The sequence below is a fragment of the Fukomys damarensis genome, unplaced genomic scaffold, assembly GCF_012274545.1.
Source record: "Fukomys damarensis isolate Sample0158 unplaced genomic scaffold, DMR_v1.0_HiC HiC_scaffold_36, whole genome shotgun sequence".
In the NCBI taxonomy this organism is placed as follows: Eukaryota; Metazoa; Chordata; class Mammalia; order Rodentia; family Bathyergidae; genus Fukomys; species Fukomys damarensis.
This window is the reverse complement of record NW_022900948.1, coordinates 28032933-28054411: the sequence shown is the minus strand read 5'-3', so window position 1 is coordinate 28054411 and position 21479 is coordinate 28032933. Positions and strand designations below refer to the sequence as shown.

The window sequence follows — 21479 nt, the reverse complement described above, 5'->3', positions numbered from 1 at the left end:
AGGAAAGATAGCCTCTTTAATAAATGGTGTTGGAAAAACTGCATGTCAACCTGCCACAGATTAAAATTAGACCCTTATCTTTCGCCATGCACTAAATTAAAATCCAAATGGATTAAAGATCTAAATATTAAAACAGAAACATTAAACTTGCTGGAAGGTAAGTTAGGCAGAACTCTGGAAGACATTGGTATAGGAAAAGACTTTATGAACACATCCTCAGTAGCACGGGAACTAGCAGATAGAATCAACAACTGGGATCTCATCTTACTAAAAAGCTTCTGTACTTCAAAAGAAACCATCAGCAGAACTAAGAGACAATGTACAATGTGGGAAAAAGTTTTTACCAGCTGTTCCTCAGACAAAGGACTATTATCAAGGATATATAAAGAACTCAAAACAATCAGTCCCCCCAAATATAAAGACCCGATTCAAAAATGGGCATCCAAAAAGATAACTCATTCTTAATTGCATTTACCATGTAGAAATTTAGTACTATTTACATGATTGAACTCTCACTTGTAAATGCATACATACATGCATGCATGCATCTCAGATTTTTTTGCTGCAGTCTCAACCTCTAAACCCTAGTGCCATTACTTATTGGCCTTATAAGTGCTGATTTGCTGTTGTTAGTTCATATTCATCCTGTGCAAGCTTAAATCAGTCTTTTTTAAAAATCAGTCTTTCTTTAGAGGAGATCGGGTGCATTCAGGGTGGTATGGCCATAGACAATCAGTCTTTCTTCATAAAAATGGTTCCACCTTCTAATTTATGATCAATGTAATAATGATTGTGTCAGCTATTTTAGTGTACAGTTATAAATTGTTTCTAATTCTTCTCTTCCTGGTTGCTATAATATCTGTTTCATATCTTCTTTCCCTTTGACGTTCTAGAAACATTCCCACTGCTACCATTTCTAGATCTTTTCAATCTTTGTCACAATTTCTTTTTCACTTTTTTTTCATACCTCTACACTACTGTAGAGTTTTCTGGTTTTTAAAACACAGATTTTAATCAGGTCATTCATGCTTTAAAATCCTTGAATTCTCATTCTCTAGTCATTGCATACACATAGTCATGCTTTTCATGCACTCGTAGGTGTCATTGTCTTTCTGTTTTGTAAGAGAATGCAGTTCTTTCTGTTGCTTCACCATCAAAAAGAGGGAAAGAAATGAAGAAAGAAGGAAAACAACAAACAGCTACTTTGGAAAACAGACTTGCCTTAAATGTCAATTGTCTTCTTTGACAGACATTTCTTGCCCTAAGAAGATACAATTTTGCTATTTTCTACATCATTATAATACTGAACACTCATGTATATGGGCACTTTGTATTTTTATCACACTTCTTTCTCCCCTAATAGACTGTCAGCTTGTTGTAGTAAGCTAAGCTTTTTATGGCTTTTGAACCTGGTTTGTTGCCCAGATGGTGATCTGCTGCTAGCCTGCATATTTTTTCCTGCTGCCAGAGACAGTTTTCTAAAGTGCTTCTTTCTTCATGTTTCTTCCCAGTCATTTATATATGTGTACCTAGAAAGATAAACATGTGGGACTATGCATCATGTCTACCCTCAACCCAGAGGCAAGAGAATTTGTCCTGATTCTTTCCCTTTCTAGTGTTGTTTCGATTTGGTAGATTGATCTTCTGTGCCTTTGGACACTTGGCGTGTCATAGAATTTATTTGCATCTGCTAACATGGCATAGGCCTGCTCCATGTTATGCCTTGTTATTGTCTTTATTTGTTTCAGATGGTAGAGACTCAGTCTTTATACTTCCTTCTATTTCTCCAGCTTGTGCTTATGATGACAGTTTGTACAGTGTTACGTGTTTAGTACTTGATCAATTTATCCAATGCTACTAGTCTAGCTATAACTTATAAACAAATAAAAGTTGCTTTTTATATTTTTTAAATAAGGAGGCAGCCAGAATTGACAGGTGATGATGAAATCTAAACTACATACAAGTGCAGTGTACCCAAGCTACTGAGTTCTTACTGCTTTGCTTTGCTTTGCTTTGCTTTGCTTGGGATTGAACTCAGGACCTTGAGCTTGCAAGGCAGGTGCAGTGCCACTGACCTCACATTTTTCTTACCAATGAGGGCATGTCTAATTTATATAAAAACATTTTTATTAACATTTTTAATAAAATAAGAGTCTATGTAAGAGTTGAATGAATATGACATATAAATAATATGGAATATTTTACCATGCTGTCAGGTTCTAAGTGGTTTGTTTAATTTTGATTGTAACAGGCTTTTTTATTTTTTAGTACATGTTTGTAATACCTAATGTTTACGTTTCTTGCCAGGAATTGGTGTACCTATGTAATATATTTTAATTCCTTCCTTTCAACCCCTGTCCTTCCCTTCCTTCCCTCCTCCATCCATGTCTTGGTCCCCTTCCCTTATTTTGGTATGTGTTTGCAATACATAATGTTTACCTTCCTTGTGGGAGTCAGTACACATACATAACACATCTAAATTCCCTTTTTCATCCCTTCCCTCTCCCCTACCTTCCTCTCTTGCTCCCCTCTCTCTTTAAGAAAGACCTGTTTGCTTAGTTATTATCTAGCTTTTATTTTACTCTTTATTTATATTTTGGGTTTCTCACTATGTGATATTTAAGCTTGTGTGTCTGATTTATCACTTAACATTTTGCTTAGTTATTATCTAGCTTTTATTTTACTCTTTATTTATATTTTGGGTTTCTCACTATGTGATATTTAAGCTTGTGTGTCTGATTTATTTCACTTAACATTATGGCGTCAAGGTGTATTCATTTTTCTACAAATGATTCAAGTTTATCTTTATGGCAGATGGCTAAATACCACATTTTATCTATTCATGTGTTGACGAACATATAGGCCATTTGTAAGATTTAGCTATTATGAATTGTGCTTCTATAAGCATGGTTGTACATGTACTACTGTGATATGATGTCTTCAGTTCTTTTGGAAAGATACCTAGAAGGGGGAATATCAAATGGAATTTCTGGTTTCAAGTTTTTTGGGAATCTCCATACTTATTGTATTAGTTTACATTCCCACTTTTTATTTTAATATCCATTATGATATCGAAATTTATCAGCATTGAATTTTATAGTTGGACTTGAATTAATATTCACATAAAAATTTATTTTATAAATGAAGAATACTAGTTTATTTATTTTTTAGTACTAGGGATCGAACTCAGGTCCTTGTGCTTTCAAGGCAGGCATGGTGCCTGTGAGCTAAGTCCCTGGCAGTGGTTTAACTTGATCAAAATAAATTTATTGGATATCTATTTCTGTACAAGCCTGGAAAGAAATAAGATGATAAATCAGTAACAAGGAGTATAAAGGGTTTTGAACATATAATAGCAAATGCTAATTCTTATCTCTTACAACCTCTTTGAGTCTTGTGACTTTTTTTCACTTTGGTGGTATTATGTGTTTATTTGGTAGAAGGTTTCAGTGAGTTTTAAGAGATATAAAGTGTTCACAGAAAAGTGAAAGTGAAGTACAGTTTAGAAATGAGAATGACTGTTAAAATTCTGTTTTGGATGTAGAACTATAGTGATCTCCTGTGCCCCTTGCCAGTCAAAAAACCTATCTTTATAGTTATCAAATAAAAACTCAAAATACAGTGAGTCCATAGTGAGTCATATAGTAATTGTAGATTGAAAGTAAAATTTTTATTTCAAGTGTTTGTTTATTTTTCTAGGAAAATATTGGAAGATAGTATATGATTGAATGTTTTTTATGTATGTGTGTATGTACATATGAAATGTATGTTTTTATACAGAGTTAAATAGTATATGATTGACTATATATCCAAATGCATGTGTCTTTATAAAGCGTTTTGATTTTCTTTCCAGATATGTGTTAAATGAATCCCAGAGTCGCCAAAATTCATCTTCAGCACAGGGTTCTTCTTCAAACAGTGGGGGAAGTTCTGGAATCCCACAGCCTCCCCCAGGAATGAGCTTTTATGCAGCGAAGCGAGTTATTGGTGATAACCCATGGACACCTGAACAGTTGGAACAGGTATCACGTGCTTGCTCATCATGGGAATTGACTCTGTACATTTGACCTTATGAAGTTCATGGAAAGCATATGTAACATAATTCTAGTATGTTCACATCTCTAAAGAAATATATTTGAAAGGGGAAATTGATGTAATGTGTTCTTTTCATCATGTAGTTATTAAAGCTCTAGGGAAAGGGAGGAGTGGGGAATGATCTTAAGTTTTTTTGACATTGCTCACATATTTCAAGTATCAAGCACGGTCTGTTTATAAATTGAGTACATTTAATTTGTGCCTTTTTAGTTTTTTAATTTAGGTTTTACAATTATCTAGCTCCTTTGGTGCAGTTAAAATACATTTTATCTTTTATTATTGAACTTTTTAGGGATGTACATTTTGTGTGAGGAACCCCTATATTTCACAGTGACAATGTGGGGGAAAAGCATGACTCCCTTTTATATTTCTTCCTGGGAATTTAAAAATTGGCATTAAGAATTTTATTCTGGATTTAAACAGGACACAGATGTTCTCTGAGCAGCTTTTAAAAATGACTGGTGCTCTCCAGAGAAGGTGCCTCACTATGTCTGTATCATCAGGCACCTCAGGGAAGAACAGATGAGATCAGTATGTAATTATTTTGGAATTCAAGCAACATGGGTTAGTCTTCTAATCCTTCCTTTATTTCTCCATGGTAGTCTCAATGATTTGATCCTTTTCTTTTTGGTAATGTAAGTAACCATTGATCAAAACTGTTCCCAGAAGAGGGATAAAGAGGCAAGTGAGGCATTCTTGCCACTCACAAATTTATAGAATGTTTTATTGAGCGAGGGTTATAACTGATTAGATTTACTCCTTTATATTTTGTGTATCTTTTTTTCCCTCCTTGAACTATGACATAAGGTAAATAGTAACAGAATCTACTCTTTAGTGAATGTGATTGGTGATAAACACTGTACTGAGTACTTTTTCTCATTTAATCCTCCTTGCAACCCAATGAGGCATAGAAATTGTTAGTTCCATTTCCAAAAGGTGCTGAGGCTTTGAGATTCAAAGTTTTCTTTTGCTGGGCTTTGAACCTAGGTCTGTCTGAGGGTTACAGCTACAAATGCTGGAGAATGATTGTTAATGTTTACTTGTAATCTCATGAGTGTGTGTATGTGTGTGTGTGTGTGTGTGTGTTTGTGTGTGTGTGTATGTGGTGTAGGGCATCGAACCCAGCTCACTAGGCAAGTACTGTACCATTGAGCTACATGTCCAGCCTAGTGATAATCTTATGTTGGTTATTATTTGCTGAAAGGAAGGGGCCTCTATATGCATTTTTTTAGTTTCATGACCTAGTGCTGCAATAAACAGTTTAATAGATGAAGTCTGTTTTCTTCTAATTTTTTTTTTTTCATCTTTGAGTTTATTGGTACATTTTAGGGATACAGTACAGTTACGTTCATTGTTGGGATCTTGTACCTCTACATGACAAGTCTTGATTCTCAATTTTAAAACATCCTTTTTCTTCAAAATAAAACAGTGTATTTTTTTCTAATTATAAATTAAATGTTTAAATAGTTAAGAATAGTATAGAAACGGGGATGTATGTAGCTCAGTGGTAGAGTGCTTAGCATTTGTGGGGCATAGGATTTATTCCCCAGCACTGGGGGAAAAAAAAGTATAAAGAGAAATTAAAAATTACTTGGAATCTTGACACCCTAGTTCACTGTTCATCTAGTTTGTTATGTGTGTGTATATGTGAATGACAGTTTTATGCAGTACAGTTGTACCTGTCATTTGTTGTTTACTTTTTTCATTTAACAATGTTTCAGGCTTAGAAAAGTTATTTTTAATGTTTGTATGACATTTAATTAGATATAATAGTTTTAACTAGTTTCCCATTGATGGGCGTCTGTGTCATTTTCAGTTTTCTTTACACATATTTTTGTTTATATCTTTCTATATTTGACTTACATAATTGTCCTTTTATGCTTTTATGGCTTGTGTAATAAGTCTTAATGAATCTTTTTTTTTTTTTTTTTTTTATGAATTTTTTTTTTTTTTTTTTTTTTGGTTTTTTGAGACAGGGTCTCACTATGTAGTTGAAACTGACCTGGAACTCACTATGTAGTCCAGACTGGTCTCGAACTCATAGTGATTCTCGTGCCTCAGCCTCCCGAGTGCTGGGATTACAGGAGTGTGCCACCGTGCCCGGCTTGTAAATGAGTCTTTTTACTTGTAGTACTTGTTGAAGAAGTTTTTTCGAGTCAGAAGAATTATCTGTTATGCCTTTTAATTAAATTGGATTTTTTCTCATTTAATAATTTTGAACTTTCTTAATCCATATACGCAAGAACTGCTATGTAATTGAGTTTTAAAATATGAAGATAAAGTTTTACTTTTTAGATTTGTTCAGCCTATTTACAGTGAAATTCATAGCTCTTTCACACTGCATGAAGTTCTAAGTGGATCTCTTTAATTTGCATTTCATTTCAATCAATTAGATTGAATACTGTTTGATTAGAATTATACATGCTTTGAGTAGAATGTATTTGAAATCATATTCTTTGTTTTAATATCTAAGAAAATAGAGGACAAGAATGTGCATGTTAACAATAGAATGTAAGTTGTTTAGTTCTTTTTGAGCTGCTGTACAATTCATGGAGCATTTTATTCTTCACGTAAAACCCTCTTACCTGGAGGGTTCAAGGTTTTACCACTCTAGGGAGGCTTTGTAGCTTCAGTACAGGGGCTTTGTATATAAATTTTTTGGAGTCAGACAGACTTTGATTTGAATCATGCCATCATCACTTACTATGTGTCTTAATCTCTTAAACTTTGCCTCAGTTTCTGCATCTAAAAGATGTGTATAGTAATACATGCCTCATAGATTGTGAGGGTTAAATGAAATCACAGAATATGTATGATTTAACACAGTTCCTGGTGTATTGTAAATCTAAGCCGGAGCTGCTAGTGTTGTTACTGTTAATCCTTGGTTTATAATCTCACTGGTACATTAAGCAACGCTTTTTGGGACCGTTCTCTGTTTTTCTGATAATTCTTTCTCCTTGCTTTCATTTATGTACAGTGTAAATTGGGCATAGTGAAATTCATAGAAGCGGAACAGGTGCCTGAACTTGAAGCTGTTCTCCACCTGGTGATTGCTTCTAGTGACACACGCCACAGTGTGGCAACAGCGGCAGACCTGGAATTGAAAAGCAAGCAGAGGTAACTATTTCTCTGTTAAACTTTTAAAAACGAAACAGCCACATTCTGAATGTTTTACACATATTTGTTCTTTCAGGATTTTATGAAATGAGATAATTCAAATTAGGATATCCTGAAATATACCTAGGTTATAATAAGTAAAGTTTACTGAAAGAGGAGCTTTCTAAGTAAGACAAAGAAGTAAAGCTCTTTGTAATTGGAGTTTAAAGGTGGCGTAAGTCAGGAAAGTCATCACAAGAAATGATATTTTTGGCTAGGTAAATGAACTTATGTAATTAACGAAAAGAAAAAAAAATGTCAGATCCAAGAAAGTTTGTGTTTTTAACTCTTTCTTTGTCTTAAACCATTTGAGATTGCCTTTCATAAAAATATTTGTATTATATTTAAACAGTGAACATCAGGCTCTCAAAAAGAATTGTTGAATAGATCCTAATTCACACAGAAGGAGATGCAAATAGTAAATGAACGCATGAAAATATTCTATGTAAGATAAAAATCAGTGAAAAATGAAACAGTTGGATACCAGTTAATCCAATATAAACTTATATAGCATTTTTTCTTTTTCTTTTTTGAGACAGGGTCCTGTTAGGCAGTTCAGGCTGTCCTTGAACTGGCTATGTAGCCTAGGCTGGCCTTGAACTCAGGGTGATCCTCCTGGCTCAGCTTCCTGAGTTCTGGGATCACAGGCATGTGTCATGCCCCCACACTTATATTGCTCTTGGTAAATTTATTTCTGTTTAAGCTGTTTTTCCTTTTTTTTTTTTTAAAGACATGATCTTGCTGTGTAGTCCAGGTTGTCTTTGAACTAGGAGCAGCTCCTGCCTTAGTCTCCTGAATGCTGAGATTACAGGCAGGTACCACCAGGCCTGGTGAAACTTCTGTTTTTTTTTTTTAAGACAGGGTCTCACTGTGTAGTTGAGACTGACCTGGAACTCACTATGTAGCCCAGGCTGGGCTCGAACTCACAGAGAGATCCTCCTGCCTCAGCCTCCTGAGTGCTGGAATTACAGGTGTGCATCACCATTCCTGGCGAAACTGCTGTTCTTTACACCCTGTTGATTAGCATAGTAAATTGAAACAGTTTTTAGAAAGCAGTTTGCAGTCAGTAATGAATCATAGATCTAAATCTTCTGACAATTTATCATAAAGAAATTTAGAAGAAGAAAAAGAAAATGTTATAGACTTATTTACTACATCATTTTCCATAATTGTTAAAATGTGGAAACAAAATTAGTTTTCTGCAATGGGAGTAAACAACTGTATGTACCTTTATGGAATATTATAAAATATTTGTATATGTGCCAAAAATAATTATAATACAGTAATGTGTAAATTGTCCTCCAAGTAACGGTAAGTGAATAAAGCAGAATACAAAATGGTATAATGTCTTGTTTGTACATTTAAAAAGTAGCATGTACAGAGACTGAAAAAGAATATGAAAAAAATAAAGCTATTTGGTTAAAAAAAATCAAATTATGGGTTAGATTGGAAATTTTAAAATTGATAATATGAAGACTGAAGCTGTTTGGTTAAAAAATTAAGTTATAGCTTCAAAAAATTTTCAGTGCTTACATCTGTGTAATCACATGCAAGAGGACAGTGGAATGTGAGTGAGGTGGTAAGATTTTGTGATGATTACATGTATTACAGTTTTCTTTCTCTAAGAAGACCAACAAATAGCTGTGACAGAGGAGGAAAGCGACTTCATGGGGTCTTAGTTTGCTTAAGGGTGGAGAGTGGTGGTGACTGGGAAGGCTTCTCCCTAGAGAGCATGTAAGCCGGTGTAGAGCAGGAGGGTGTTACTTACGGGCTTAATTCTGCTGATGCCTCTAGTTGATTGTATGAAATTGGGAAGCTGGCTTAACCTTGTCAGGCTTTAGGTATGAGAATATAATTGGAATATATTGTATTTAACATTCCACCTAAGTTTAAATTCTTTCTTGCTCGTTATGACTGAATATTGCTGGTATCCCCTCCCAAGAAATTTGATTTTGAAATATCAAAAAAAATTTTGTTTAAAACTTCACAGTTTGTTTTAACTGACCCTATTCTTTATACCATATTGTGCATTTGAGTGGTGGAAATACACATATGGTACTTAAATATTTTAATTAGTTTTGGTTTCATCTGTTTAAAGTATGCATTTTTCTATAAAAATGTAGCATTGTTAAGAGATAAAAAGTAAATTGAGCGTGTTACAAAGCTACCCCATTTTGTGAAGGAAAAAGTATCTCTTCAAATAATGTATCTGTCTGTTGCCGTTTCCTTCTCTGCCTGCTGTACCCATCCATCTTAACTCACATAGCAAAGAAATCTAGAAAAAGATAAACAAAAGTCAGTGGTTGCTGTATTGAAAAAGAATAGGGAGATAGTTTATTTTATAAGGAATTTTGTTTTCTGTATTACTCATTTCTGAATTCACGCAACAAACATAATCAGAAAACTCAAACTGGAATGATGGGAAGAGAAAAAAAAAAAACCAGTGAAAAATTACCCTTGTTAGTTAACCATTAATGAATCTTTATAGTTCGTTACCTAAAATCTTTCTAAACCTGTAGTATTATAGAAAGGAAATAGTACTGAAGCTCGAGGATTTGCTAGTAGCAGTCAGCTGAGAAAAAACATAGGTGAATAATACTTAAAAGAGAGTTGTAGAAAAGTCTTTGAGAATAGTGTGATTGTGGATAGCGAGAGAAGAAAAAGATTGAGAAACTATGAAGAAGAGATGAAGCTGGGCATGGTGGTACATACCTGTAATCCCAACATTTGAGAAGCTGAGGCAGGAGGATTGCTGTGATTTCGAGGCCAACGTGGCTACAAAGTGAGTTCAAAGCCAGTCTGAACTACACAATGAGACTCTTGTCTCCAAAGCCCCCCCCAAAAAAAAGATAAATCAGAAAAGCAGTTTAAACAGCATGATACATTGTATTTGCACAAATACAGCAATATCTTGAAGGCAGAACCAGTGTCAAAAGGCAGAGAATATGGTGTGCTAAAACCTCACTAGTCAAGTAAAATGGAGGACTGCATTATTGCTATGTGTATAAGGTGATTGGATAAGGGCAACATGATTGCTTCATAGAATTAAGTGCTCAAGCTGCTAGTATGTGTTGATAGATAAGGAAGAGGGGATACTGAGAATCAGGTGACATAATATTAGAGAAGTACAATGAGTTACAAGCCTTTGGGGTGTGAAGGTAAAACTTTTATCTGCCCCACTTGTCACTTTCTAAGAGGTTCAACAGAAAAATCACCCCTGTTCCCAGCTTCTTAAACAAGCATAGAATACCTCTGCTGTATTGAGTAGTTCCTTGGCATCGGCCCTGAGAACCTATATATTGGGAGTACAGTCAAGCTTTCTTGTGTGGTACCAAATTGGGTCGTTGGACATGATAATCTGGTGAATTAAGGTGGGATAAGTTATGTGCTTTGTTTTTAAAGCTAATTTTGATAGAAGTTAGTGCCCTTCATTTCTGTCTTCTCCAGTGTCAATTGCACATTGCATTTTGGGTATTTCTAGTAGTTTCCTTTGGTAATATGTATTGGGGTTATAATTTTTTGAAATATTGAAGTGGGAGGCAAAAAAATTTAACACCTTGTACTGAAACCTTCCCTAGCTTAATTGACTGGAATAATCCTGCCATCATCAATAAGATGTACAAGGTATACCTTGGAGATATACCCCTGAAGACAAAAGAGGTAGGTTGTTTTGATTTGTTTTTGTGTCAGCATAAAAAGCTTAGTTGACGTGATGTGTATATATTTATTCATTTTTTTCCTTGTCAATTTAAGCTGTTCTAATCTAGATGATTTAAAATCTCCCAGTAAATGTGTTTACTAGATTTGGTGTTTTCAGTTAGATTAGGTATTAGCAAACTTTCTGCAATATTTTAGGCTTTGCACACCTACAGCTTCTGAGGCTGCAGCTGCTCAACTCTTGACAAGAAAGAAGCAATATCTAATAGATACCTGAAGGAGCACAGTGTGTTTCAAAAAACTTTGTGGACCCTGACATTAGAATATCCTATAATTTTCATGTGTTACAAAATATTTTTCCTTTTTTTCAACCATTTAAAAGATGTATTGAGGGCATGGTGGATCATGCTTGTTATCTCAGCACTTGGGAGCCTGAAGCAGGGAGGAGTATGAGTTTGAGGCCATCTTGAGTTGTATAGTCAGTTTAAGGCCAGCTTGGACTACATAGAAAAACCCTGTCTCAAACAAAATACTAAAACAACAAAAAAGGTAAAAATGGTTCTAATTCACAGGCTCTATTCAAACATTTATGGGTCACATTTGGCCTAAGGACTGTAGTTTGCTGATCCCTGGTCTAGAATCTAGGAGAAAAGATGGATTCTTCTGCATCCTTAGAGTAAAAATCTTTATAAAATATCAAATTCTGTCCAGTCTTTGTTTTGTTTTGTTGTTATTTTGAGAATAGGTCTTGCTGTATAGGTCAGGCTGGCCTTGGCTGGCTGTGTACCCAAGCTGGTCTTGTATTTGCAATAACCCTCCTGCCTCAGCCTCTTGAGTGCCGGCATTATAGGTGTGTGCCATTACGTCTGGCTTCTTCACTATGTTTAAAAATATTCCATGTTCAGACTCAGATGTACAAGTATGATGTTTGCTTCCTTTATTTTCTTGCATTTTAAACCATATTAGTTCCAACTAGATTAAGTGTGGTATTACAGAGACAGTAATGAATTGAGACTCCTGAATTCTAACCCTGAATGGCTGCACAGGAATGTGTTGCGGAGGAGAGGACTAACTAGTCACAGACCTTCTCTGGACCTCATGTTCTTTATGTAGACAGTGAAGGAGTCTCAATATGGTCCAAGGACCTTTTCTGGGTCAGGGAGCTTTTCTAGCAAAGGCAAGAGATTATTTACTTTTTAAGAAATTGGATATATGTGTTGATAGTACAAAATCAGTGGTGGGTGTACATGTTCAGATCCTATCACAAGTTAAAACAGATTCATGTCACCAAACATTATTAGCAAATGTTCTGATCTTAAGGAGCATAGATGCATAATACAAACAAAAACAAAGGAGGGAGAGAATAAAACTCGGCTTTAATTAATATCCTAATGAAGCAATAGAAATTATTTTACTATGGTTATTGAGAGGTTTTGGGCAGATACAGTTTCTAAAGAAAAAAATGAAGTCAATTCAAGGAAAACAAATTATTTTGAGGAATAATGAAAATTGAAGAGTCAAAGAAAAATTAGGATTTTGGGAAACTTGAACTCCACAGTGATTTGACAGTTTATCAGTATGTCTTTTTCTGATGAGATTGGTGGTAATACGAACATGATTTTTTGGTTTGTGTGTGTGTTAGGATTAAACATTTACTTTTCCAGATAACCAGTGATGTTCTATAGTAAAACAGAGTCAGTGGTTTGTTTTAAACTCTAAATTGTGACTAACCATTGATAACTTATTATATGTCAAGTTTTGATGCAGTATCAAAAAAGATCCACCATTACCTGAAGAGGCTGAAACCATTTCTACTTTTCTAACAGCATACTTATGCAAGCTGGGTTTCATCACATACTTCCACCTAAACAATGTATCACAGCAGGTTGGATGCAAAAGAGTATGTCAGAATCCAACTGTCTTCTAGTAAGGTGGACATTGAAGATAATTGTACAAAGTGTAAAACTGCTACTCCCTCAGTGCAGTGTTTTAGAAAAATGTAGCTGTTTCTCATAAAAATGTTATTTATGAAAGTATAGAATGAGTTAATATTTTTTTGTGAATAAATACATTTAAAATTTTTCAATTTTAATATCTAGTATAAGAGATACTGATAGGTTATACTGATGCAAATGAAAGATTGGGAGTCTTTAGTAATCTTTAAGAGTATAAGGTAATAAATGATTTTGAAATACTGAGTCATAATTAAACATTTTCTACAGGGAGCAGTTCTGAAGCCTGAGCTAAAAAGGGATCCAGTCAGTACTAGAGTCAAGTTAAAGATTGTTCCTCATCTCCTTCGTTCTAGACAAGCTGCTGAAACATTTCCGGCTAACATCCAGGTACTTTATTTATTTTTTTTTCCAGAGAAATATGGCTGATCTGAACTTTTATGTCTATTTAATTAGAGAATCACAGTGTTAAGGAGTATTGAGATAAGTGGGGAGAGAGAGAGAGAGAGGGAGAGATATTAATGAGATTCATTTTTTCTGTTGAAATGATTTTTTAAACATTTATTATAGCATATACATGGTGTATAGATTCCATTCACTTTAAATTTTTGGTAATACTTTCTTTAAAATGTGCGTGTGTGTCTGTTTGGGGAGCTTTTTTACAAAGATGGTACCATCAGAAACTTAGTCATTTAAGTGGGGGAAAAAATGAAGTCATCCTTACTCAAGCTTATTTGAAGGCTGTGGCCAATTCCTCTTGATGTTTGCCTTCCTAATGTTTTTCACCTTTTTTGGTGGGAGTGGCTAATGCTGGTATTAATTAGGCTGTTACTTCTTATTTTGCTTATTACAGAAGCCTTCTGCCTTATCTCTGTGCCTCTAGTCTGACCCACATCCATTCTATTTTCTATACTGCCAATAGAATCATCTCTGCAACTGGAAATCCTTCTATTTGATGTTGGTGAAGGATGTAAGCCTTGCAAAAGACCATCCTTTCCATATTGAATGGTATTGACACTTTCCAAAAATCCTTCGACCATACATGTTGAAGCTTTATTTCTAGGTTAATTTATTCCATTGATCTAAATGTCCTGTGCCACTATACCATTATTTGTTTTTAATTGAGAAATTATAGTTGTCTATTTTTATGGGGTCCGCTGTGATTTTTTTCTGTGTATACATTGCAGAAAGATTTAGTCAAGCTAATTAATGTGTTCATAACCTTATATTTTTGTGGTTGAGAATGTTAAAAATGTATTCTTTTAATAGTACCACTAATTTGATTGCTATAGCTTTGTAGTAAGTTTTAACATCAGGAAGTGTGATCCCTCTAGCTTTTTTCTTTTTCAAGATTGTTTGGGTTTTCATATCCCATATGAATTTTATGATGGGATTTTCTATTTCTGTAAAAAATATTTTTGGGATTTTGGTAGGGATTACATTACATCTGGAGATGGTTTTGGGTAATATCTATATCTTAACAATATTAAATCTTTCATCCATGAACATGAGATATATTTCCATTTGTTTATGTTTTTAAAAATTTCTTTCAGCAATGTTTTATAGCTTTAATTGTACAAGTCTTTTTTACTTCCTTGATTAATTTCTACATATTTTATTCTTTTTGATGCTGTTTTATGAATGGTCCTTTTTTTCCCTGATACTGGGGACCATACTTAGGACCTTGTGCTTGCAAGGTAGGCACGGTGCCACTGAGCTAAATCCCCAGAACATTGATAGTGCTTGAGAAATTAAGCTCTCTCTCTTTTTTTTTTTTTTTTTTTTTTTTTTTGTTACCAGGATTGAACTCAGGACCTTGTGCTTATGGGGCACATGGGTGGAACTACTGAGCTAAATCACTAGCCCTGAACATTGATACTGCTTTAAATGGAGCTACTTTTTAAATTTCCTTTTTTTTCCCTTGGTATGGGGGATTGAATTTGGGTCTTTTGAGTTTGAGAGGCAGGCGAAAGAACCACTGAGCTAAATCCTCAGATCTTAAATTTCCTTTTTAGAGTATTCATTGTTATTGTATAGAAATGCAACTGATTTTTGGCTGGGACTCTGTATCTTACTACTTTGCGGAATCATTTATTAATTCTTTCTTTTTAATTTATTCTAATAGGTTTTTTTGGTGGAATCTTTAGGTTTCTATACTTTAAGATCACGTCATCTGTGGACAGGGATAATTTCACTTTTTCTTTTCCAATTTCAATATTTCCTTTCCTTTCCTTTCCTTCCCTTCCTCCTCCCCCGTTGTCTAATTGCTCTGCTTAGAGCTTCTAGTAGTCTTTTGGATAGAAGTGGCAAAAGCAGTTGTCTTTGCCATGTACCTTGGAAGAAAGGCCTTCAGTCTTCTGTCATTAGTATGTTCACTTTGTGTTTTTATGTATGGCTTTCATTTGTTTTTGTGGTGTTGAAATTCAAACAGAGTCTCATTCATATTATGCAAGTGCTTTTATCATTGAGACCACCCAAAGTCCTTATGGCTTTAATTTTTTTAGTATTTATACCAAAGATGTGAAAGGTTTATATCTCATATTTATAATAGGGCATTTTGAATTTTTATGTATAATTACTCTTAGCAGTGAGTTTTATATAATCCTAAGAGTTTATACTCTGTGTCTCTTTGATCTTGAAGATCTTCATTTAGCACCCCCTCATACTCCAAAAAGTCAAACCTAAGACCTTATGTATACTAAACATACTCTCTTCCACTGATCTACATCTCCAGCCTAGCTTTTTTTTTTTGTTTTTTTAGATAAGACATGTCTGGTGGAGATATATTCTTTCAGCTTTTTCTTGGGAATGTCTTTATTTCTTCCTTTCTAAAGGATAGCTTTGCTGGTTAGTGTGTTCTTGGTTGGCAGTTTTTTCTTTCAGCACTGAAAATCTCACACCATTCTCTTTTGCCCTATTATGTTTGTGCTGAGAAGTCGGCTGTCAGCTGAATTGGGATACCCTTATAGCGCTACCACGCCCAGTCTGAAACTCTTTTCTTTATCTTTAACTCCTGAGAGTTTAATTATAAGATTCCTTGGGGTCAGCTTAGTTGTGTTAAATCTGACTGGTGACTTTTTGGCCTTCCTGTACCTGGAGATGTGTATCCTTTTCTAAGTTTAGAAAAATTTCTGTCATTATTTCTTTGGGTAAGCTTTCTACACCTTTGGCATTCTCAAGTCTCTCTTGCTTCCCAGTTACCTGAATATTTACTCTTTATGCTGCATGAAAGTTCTGGTAAACTTTCATTACTCTTTATCTTTTTTTCTTCTCTGATAGTGTTTTCAAATAGTTTGTCTTAGAGCTCACTAATTCTTCTGTGACCCGTCCTGCTGTTAATGCCTTCTGTGGCATTTAAAATTTTATAGTGTGTATTTTTCAGCTAATATTTTTTATTTTTTAAAAAATTGATTTCATCTCATTTCTCTGTTAGGATATTGAAAGATTTCTTTTCTCCTCAAGTTCACAGAATTGCCTTGAAAAGAATTTAACTTTCTTTAATTCATTGAGAGGTCTCTTGTGCTGTTACGGTTTGTGTCTCCCAAAGCCTCATGCAGTCATAATTGGGGCTTTTTAGAAGTGGCTGAGTCTAGAGTGTGTGATGCTGAGATTGAGGGCCTGTGATTACTAAACCAGTACACTGATTGGTTTGGCACAGCCCTAATCTGGGTAATCTTGATAAGATAAAAGGGGCAGAAAGACGCTGTTAAGGTTTCTTGTTGCTTTTGCTACCATGTGGGTGTCCTGAACTGTTTCTCTTCTATGATGCCCCTTCGCCATGTGCTTCTGTCTTGTTTGTTGAGCCAGCTGATTATGGAATAAAATCTCTATGTTTGAGCTAAATAAACCTTTACCCTCTTAACTTTGATTGTCTTGTATTTTGTCTCAGCAGTGAGAGAAAAGTAAGACACTGATTGATTACTGTGTGGTAAGATTTTGGTACCTTATCTTGATGATAAGATGACATCCTGGTTTTCTGAAGGGTCTTTTGTTTTATTTATTTATTTTTTGTTTTTTGAGACAGGACCTCACTATGTAATTGAGACTGACCTGGGACTCACTATATAGCCCAGTCTGGTCTCAAACTCAACAGTGATCCTCCTGCCTCAGCCTCCAGAGGTATGGGATTACAGGTGTGCACCACCATGCCCAGCTGAAGGGTCTTGATGGTAGTTGGTGTGTGATGTTTCTGCATTAAGAGATTAGGTATTTGTTCCAGTTTTCCTAATCTGGTTTTGCTTGTATCTGTCTTTCTACAAATTCTAAATGGCTGATAGTTTTCTGTGGACCTATAATCACTTCCATTGTTTCAGCACAGGATGGCACCCAAGTCCAAGTTAGCCAGAAGTCTGCTGTTGTTGTGTTGTCACTGTTTCACTTCTCAAGGGTGATCCAAACTTAGGTTTATTCCAAACATAGCATTGATGTATTTTGTTCAGAAAGAAACAGGAGAGTACCTATGAAGAGTAGCCATCCCCACAAGCCTCTTCCAGGGCCTGATATAAGATTAGATGGTTTGTTCATGCTCATTGGCCTATAGTCAGTTAGTGTGGAAGGACCACCCAGTCCCAGGCTTTTGTATCATGTCTGTGGCTATTAATGCTGCCAAACTGTGTCAGACTCTGAGCCCACAGCCTCCCAAGACTAGCATAACGTTGAGGAAGGACCAGTGTCCATGCTGCACTGGGCTATCAGTGGCTGAGAGGACTTGATAACCTAGGACTGCTGCATTTATCCATGAGTGATGCTAACTAGACTAGAAGTCCAGTAGACTCCACCAGGGTTATTGCAGAGGCTCTGTCTTTAGGCAGAGTTCCTGGTCAAAGTCCAGTGCTTATTACCATGTTCTACCCCAACAAATGGGGTCTTGTTTCATGTTATGCTGCTTGAAGTTGGGGTAGTGTGGATGAAGGCAGTCCCTAGGCTGATACTAAGCTACTTTGCACCTGCTTATAGCTTCAGGGACTTTCATCTTTGTGGAGCAGGTGTTTGTGCCTGAGGCCCACTCTGAGACTGGTAGTGATGTGGGCTGAAACAGTAATCTACCACACCAGTGCTGTGTCTCTACTCAATAGTGAGGCAGGTCTAGAGACTGAGCTCTGGCCTGAATATGAGACTTTCAGTTTCTACTATTGGAGGCTTAGCATTGAGCTCCAAGATAACTCTCATGCTAGCTTTTTTGCCCTACTCCTTAGTGGGTAGTCTTGCTACATCCTCCTTAGCCTGAATTTAGAATGGTGATGGGAGGAATTATCTTTTGGCCTGGCTAATACAGTTCTAGTGCCTCTGCCTACAGGTGTTGGTCTGATGGTAGGGATTTCAGTTCTCTGCACAGCATGTGATTTCACAGTGGTGGGCCTGACGCTGGGTTTCAAGTCTAAGGCCTAGACTGAATTTCCATGCTTTCTCCAAGCAGGAGACATTTCTCTGCTGTGTGCTGCTTAGAGTGTGACCTTGGCAGTTACTTTCTTTTTGGTTTCTTCAATATGTTTTTCCTTTTTGTTATATTAAAAGCAAAAATTGTAGTCTCTTACTATATTTTTTTAAGCTCTTGCAAAGGCGATTTGATATGTGAATAGCCGTTCAGCTTGGTGTATCTGTGGGGAGCCCACTCTGGAAGATCTTACTTAGCTGTCATCTTGTTCCATTCTCTCCATAAATGGCTGGTATTATGTTCATGTACTTTCTTTTTATTTCTAGTTGGTTGAATTTTTTAAATCATTCATTTTATTATTGCTTTTTTTTGTCAATTTTTTTTTCTTTTTATTGAGTTTATTGGTACAATCTAGGTATACAATACAGTTACACTCATCATTGGGATTCTGTACCTTTACATAATAGGTCTTGATTCTCATTTTTTCCCCTTGTCCCTGCCCTCCCTTCACCCCCTTCTCCCCTCCCCATTTACAAACACTTTATTTCCATTTTTCAGTTTCTCATATTTTTTTCCTCTCCCTTATTACCTTTCCCTTACCCTTCCCACATTCCCTACACCTTTAGCCCTTTACTTCCTATTTCACATTATTAATTATCTCATTAGGATCCTGTCTACTATTATAGTTTTTCACACCAAAGAAACTATTCAGTATTTCAGTTAAAGAAATCTCTGTATGAACATTAAAAATAGGGAATCCTAGAAGAAAACTAAAAAGGAAAGTAAAAGAGAAAAGGCAATGATGAGACATTAAAATAATCCTTAATTCTGGAGATGAAAATGGTCCCTGAACATATTTAAATTGCTTCTTGCTCTTATAGTCTTAGCTTCTTCTTTTTTTTCATTATTTAGAGACTACTTTATTAGTTTCTGTAATCAAACCCACGTAGATATGACCTTACATATTTAGTACGATGGGTTACCCTTGTATACATGGAAAAAAAGTAAAAATGAAAAAATTTAACATTTCTAGACCAATATGGCTGTCCATTTCTGTACAATGCAACTCAGCACAGTAAATTGGGATGAATTTTTCCAAAGTTGGCAGCACCGTTAAAGTTTCCCAAAATTCAATTTATATATATGTGTGTGTGTATATATATATATATTTATATTTATATAAAAAGACTAATAATAGCAGTATGTTATGCATCAGTAACAGCAACAGCTTTTCCAGGTTCTGCAGTCATCTGAACAAAATTATAGACATTCAGCACATTCCATTAAAAAAAACAAAACAAAAAGAAACAAAGAAAAGAATAATATCCAGAAAACAGCAAAGTTCTGTTGCTGTTGTGGTACCTGTCACCATTTTTTTTATTAGCATCCTAATCATCATCTGGAAAGAGAACATTCTAGAGTAATATCATTAAATGTAGCTCTGATCAAGCACGGTCCCTACTATGTATCTTAAAGCAGGTATAAGATATTTTACATTCATAGAGGTATGATACAGTACCATCCTACAGCAATAATACTAGAATCAGTTTTGGTTTGAAATTTACTTTGTCTGCCAATAAGATTGCTGCCCCTGTTTTTTTCTGGGCTCCTGTCACATGGAGAATTGTTTTCTATCTTTTCACTTTCAGTCTCTGGGCTTCTTTTTGCACTAGGTGTGTTTCTTGTATACAGCATATTGTTGGATTTTGCTTCTTATTCCATTTTGCCAGTCTGTTTCTCTTGATTGGTGAGTTGAGGCTATTGACATTGCTGGTTATAACTGATATGTACTGACTTATTATTGACATGTTATTAGCCTTTTGTTGACTCTTTTTACTTTTTCACCTTCTCTTTTTAATTTCTTGCCTTGCGTATTTGATTTGCTCTGTTGGGCCTCATGGTGCTGTTGCCTTCATTGTCTTTTTCTAGGATCTTGTTTAGAATTGCTTGTAGTGCTGGTTTGGTATTCATGTAGTTTCTCAGGTGTTCTTTGTCCTGGAAGTGTCTTATTTCCCCAACCATTTTGATAAAGAGAGTTTTGCAGGATACATCAGTCTAGGTTGGAGGTTGTTCTCTTTTAGTACTTGAAATATCTCATTCCAGGCTCTCCTTGCCCTAAGGGTTTGTGTTGAAAAGTCTGCTGTGATTCTGATGGGCTTTCCTTTGTGTGTGATTTGTTTCTTTTCTCTTCCTGCTTGTGGTATTTTGTTCTTCTGTTGGGTTTCTGGGATCTTGATTATTATATGTCTAGGTGTGGATTTTTTTTGATTGTAGCTAGTTGGGGTCCTATATGCCTCAGTTATCAGAATGTCAAATTCTTCTGCTCTGTTTGGGAAGTTTTCTGTCATTAATTCTGCAAACAGCTTTTTTACGTCATTTGTATTTTCTCCTGCTACTTCATGTATTCCTATGAGTCTTATGTTGTTCTTCTTTGCATCATCTAGGAGTTGTTGGATCAATTTCTCGCGATCCCTTACTGTTTTTAAGAGACCTCTCTTTTCATGGTCACTGACTGCAATCTTATCTTCTATGTCTGAGAGTCTGTCTTCGGATTCTTTTATTCTGTTGGGTACACTTTCTATGCAGTGTTTAACCTCCTGGATATCTGTTTGAATCTGTTTTATGGATTCCATTTCTTTCCTATGTTGGGCATTTATTTTTTCCATTTCTTTCTTATGCTGGGCCTTCATGGCTTCTATCATGGTCCTGAGCTCATCTATTTTTTTGTGAGTTTCTGCTCTAGAGTCTTGAATCACGACTTCCATTTTGCTCACTATCTCTGTGGTTATCTGGGAAATTATTTCTGTTTTGAATTTTTCTAGAGCCTGATTGATCTGTTTTGTTACTTCCTGTGCTTTGAGTTCAGGGTGTCCTGGTGGTTCACTATTGGCCTTTTCATCCTCATTTCCCCTACTGTTTGCCATTGGTGGACTGGAAGTCTGTCCTTGTGTCTTGGGTAAGTGTTTTCTCATTTTTCTGGATTATCACCCAAATCTTCCTGATATATTTGCACCCTAGTTTCTGTGTCTCTAATGACCCACAGACACTCTCATCTTCATAACATCAGAGAAAACAGCTCATCAAATCAAGCGCAATGCTTTATCCCAACTGATACAATCAGCAACACATTAAGATCAAGCACAACTTGGAAAGTGACCACCTGTGGTAGTCACTAGTCTGTCACCCTTAAATCATTTGAATTAAATTGAAATCAAGAAGCAGTCCAGAACATGTCTGCAGTGAAC

General features: G+C 35.5%; 1 protein-coding gene across 1 annotated transcript in view; it reads left to right on the top strand.

Annotated features, from left to right (window-relative positions):
* Positions 1 to 21479, top strand: part of Ecpas (Ecm29 proteasome adaptor and scaffold) — a 110392-nt gene that overhangs the window by 34861 nt on the left and 54052 nt on the right. Inside the window, exons 6-9 of the mRNA XM_010639330.3 lie at positions 3854 to 4022; positions 7073 to 7212; positions 10830 to 10911; positions 13131 to 13250. Of these exons, the coding sequence (XP_010637632.1) occupies positions 3854 to 4022; positions 7073 to 7212; positions 10830 to 10911; positions 13131 to 13250 (511 nt within the window). The remainder of the gene's footprint in view (positions 1 to 3853; positions 4023 to 7072; positions 7213 to 10829; positions 10912 to 13130; positions 13251 to 21479) is intronic.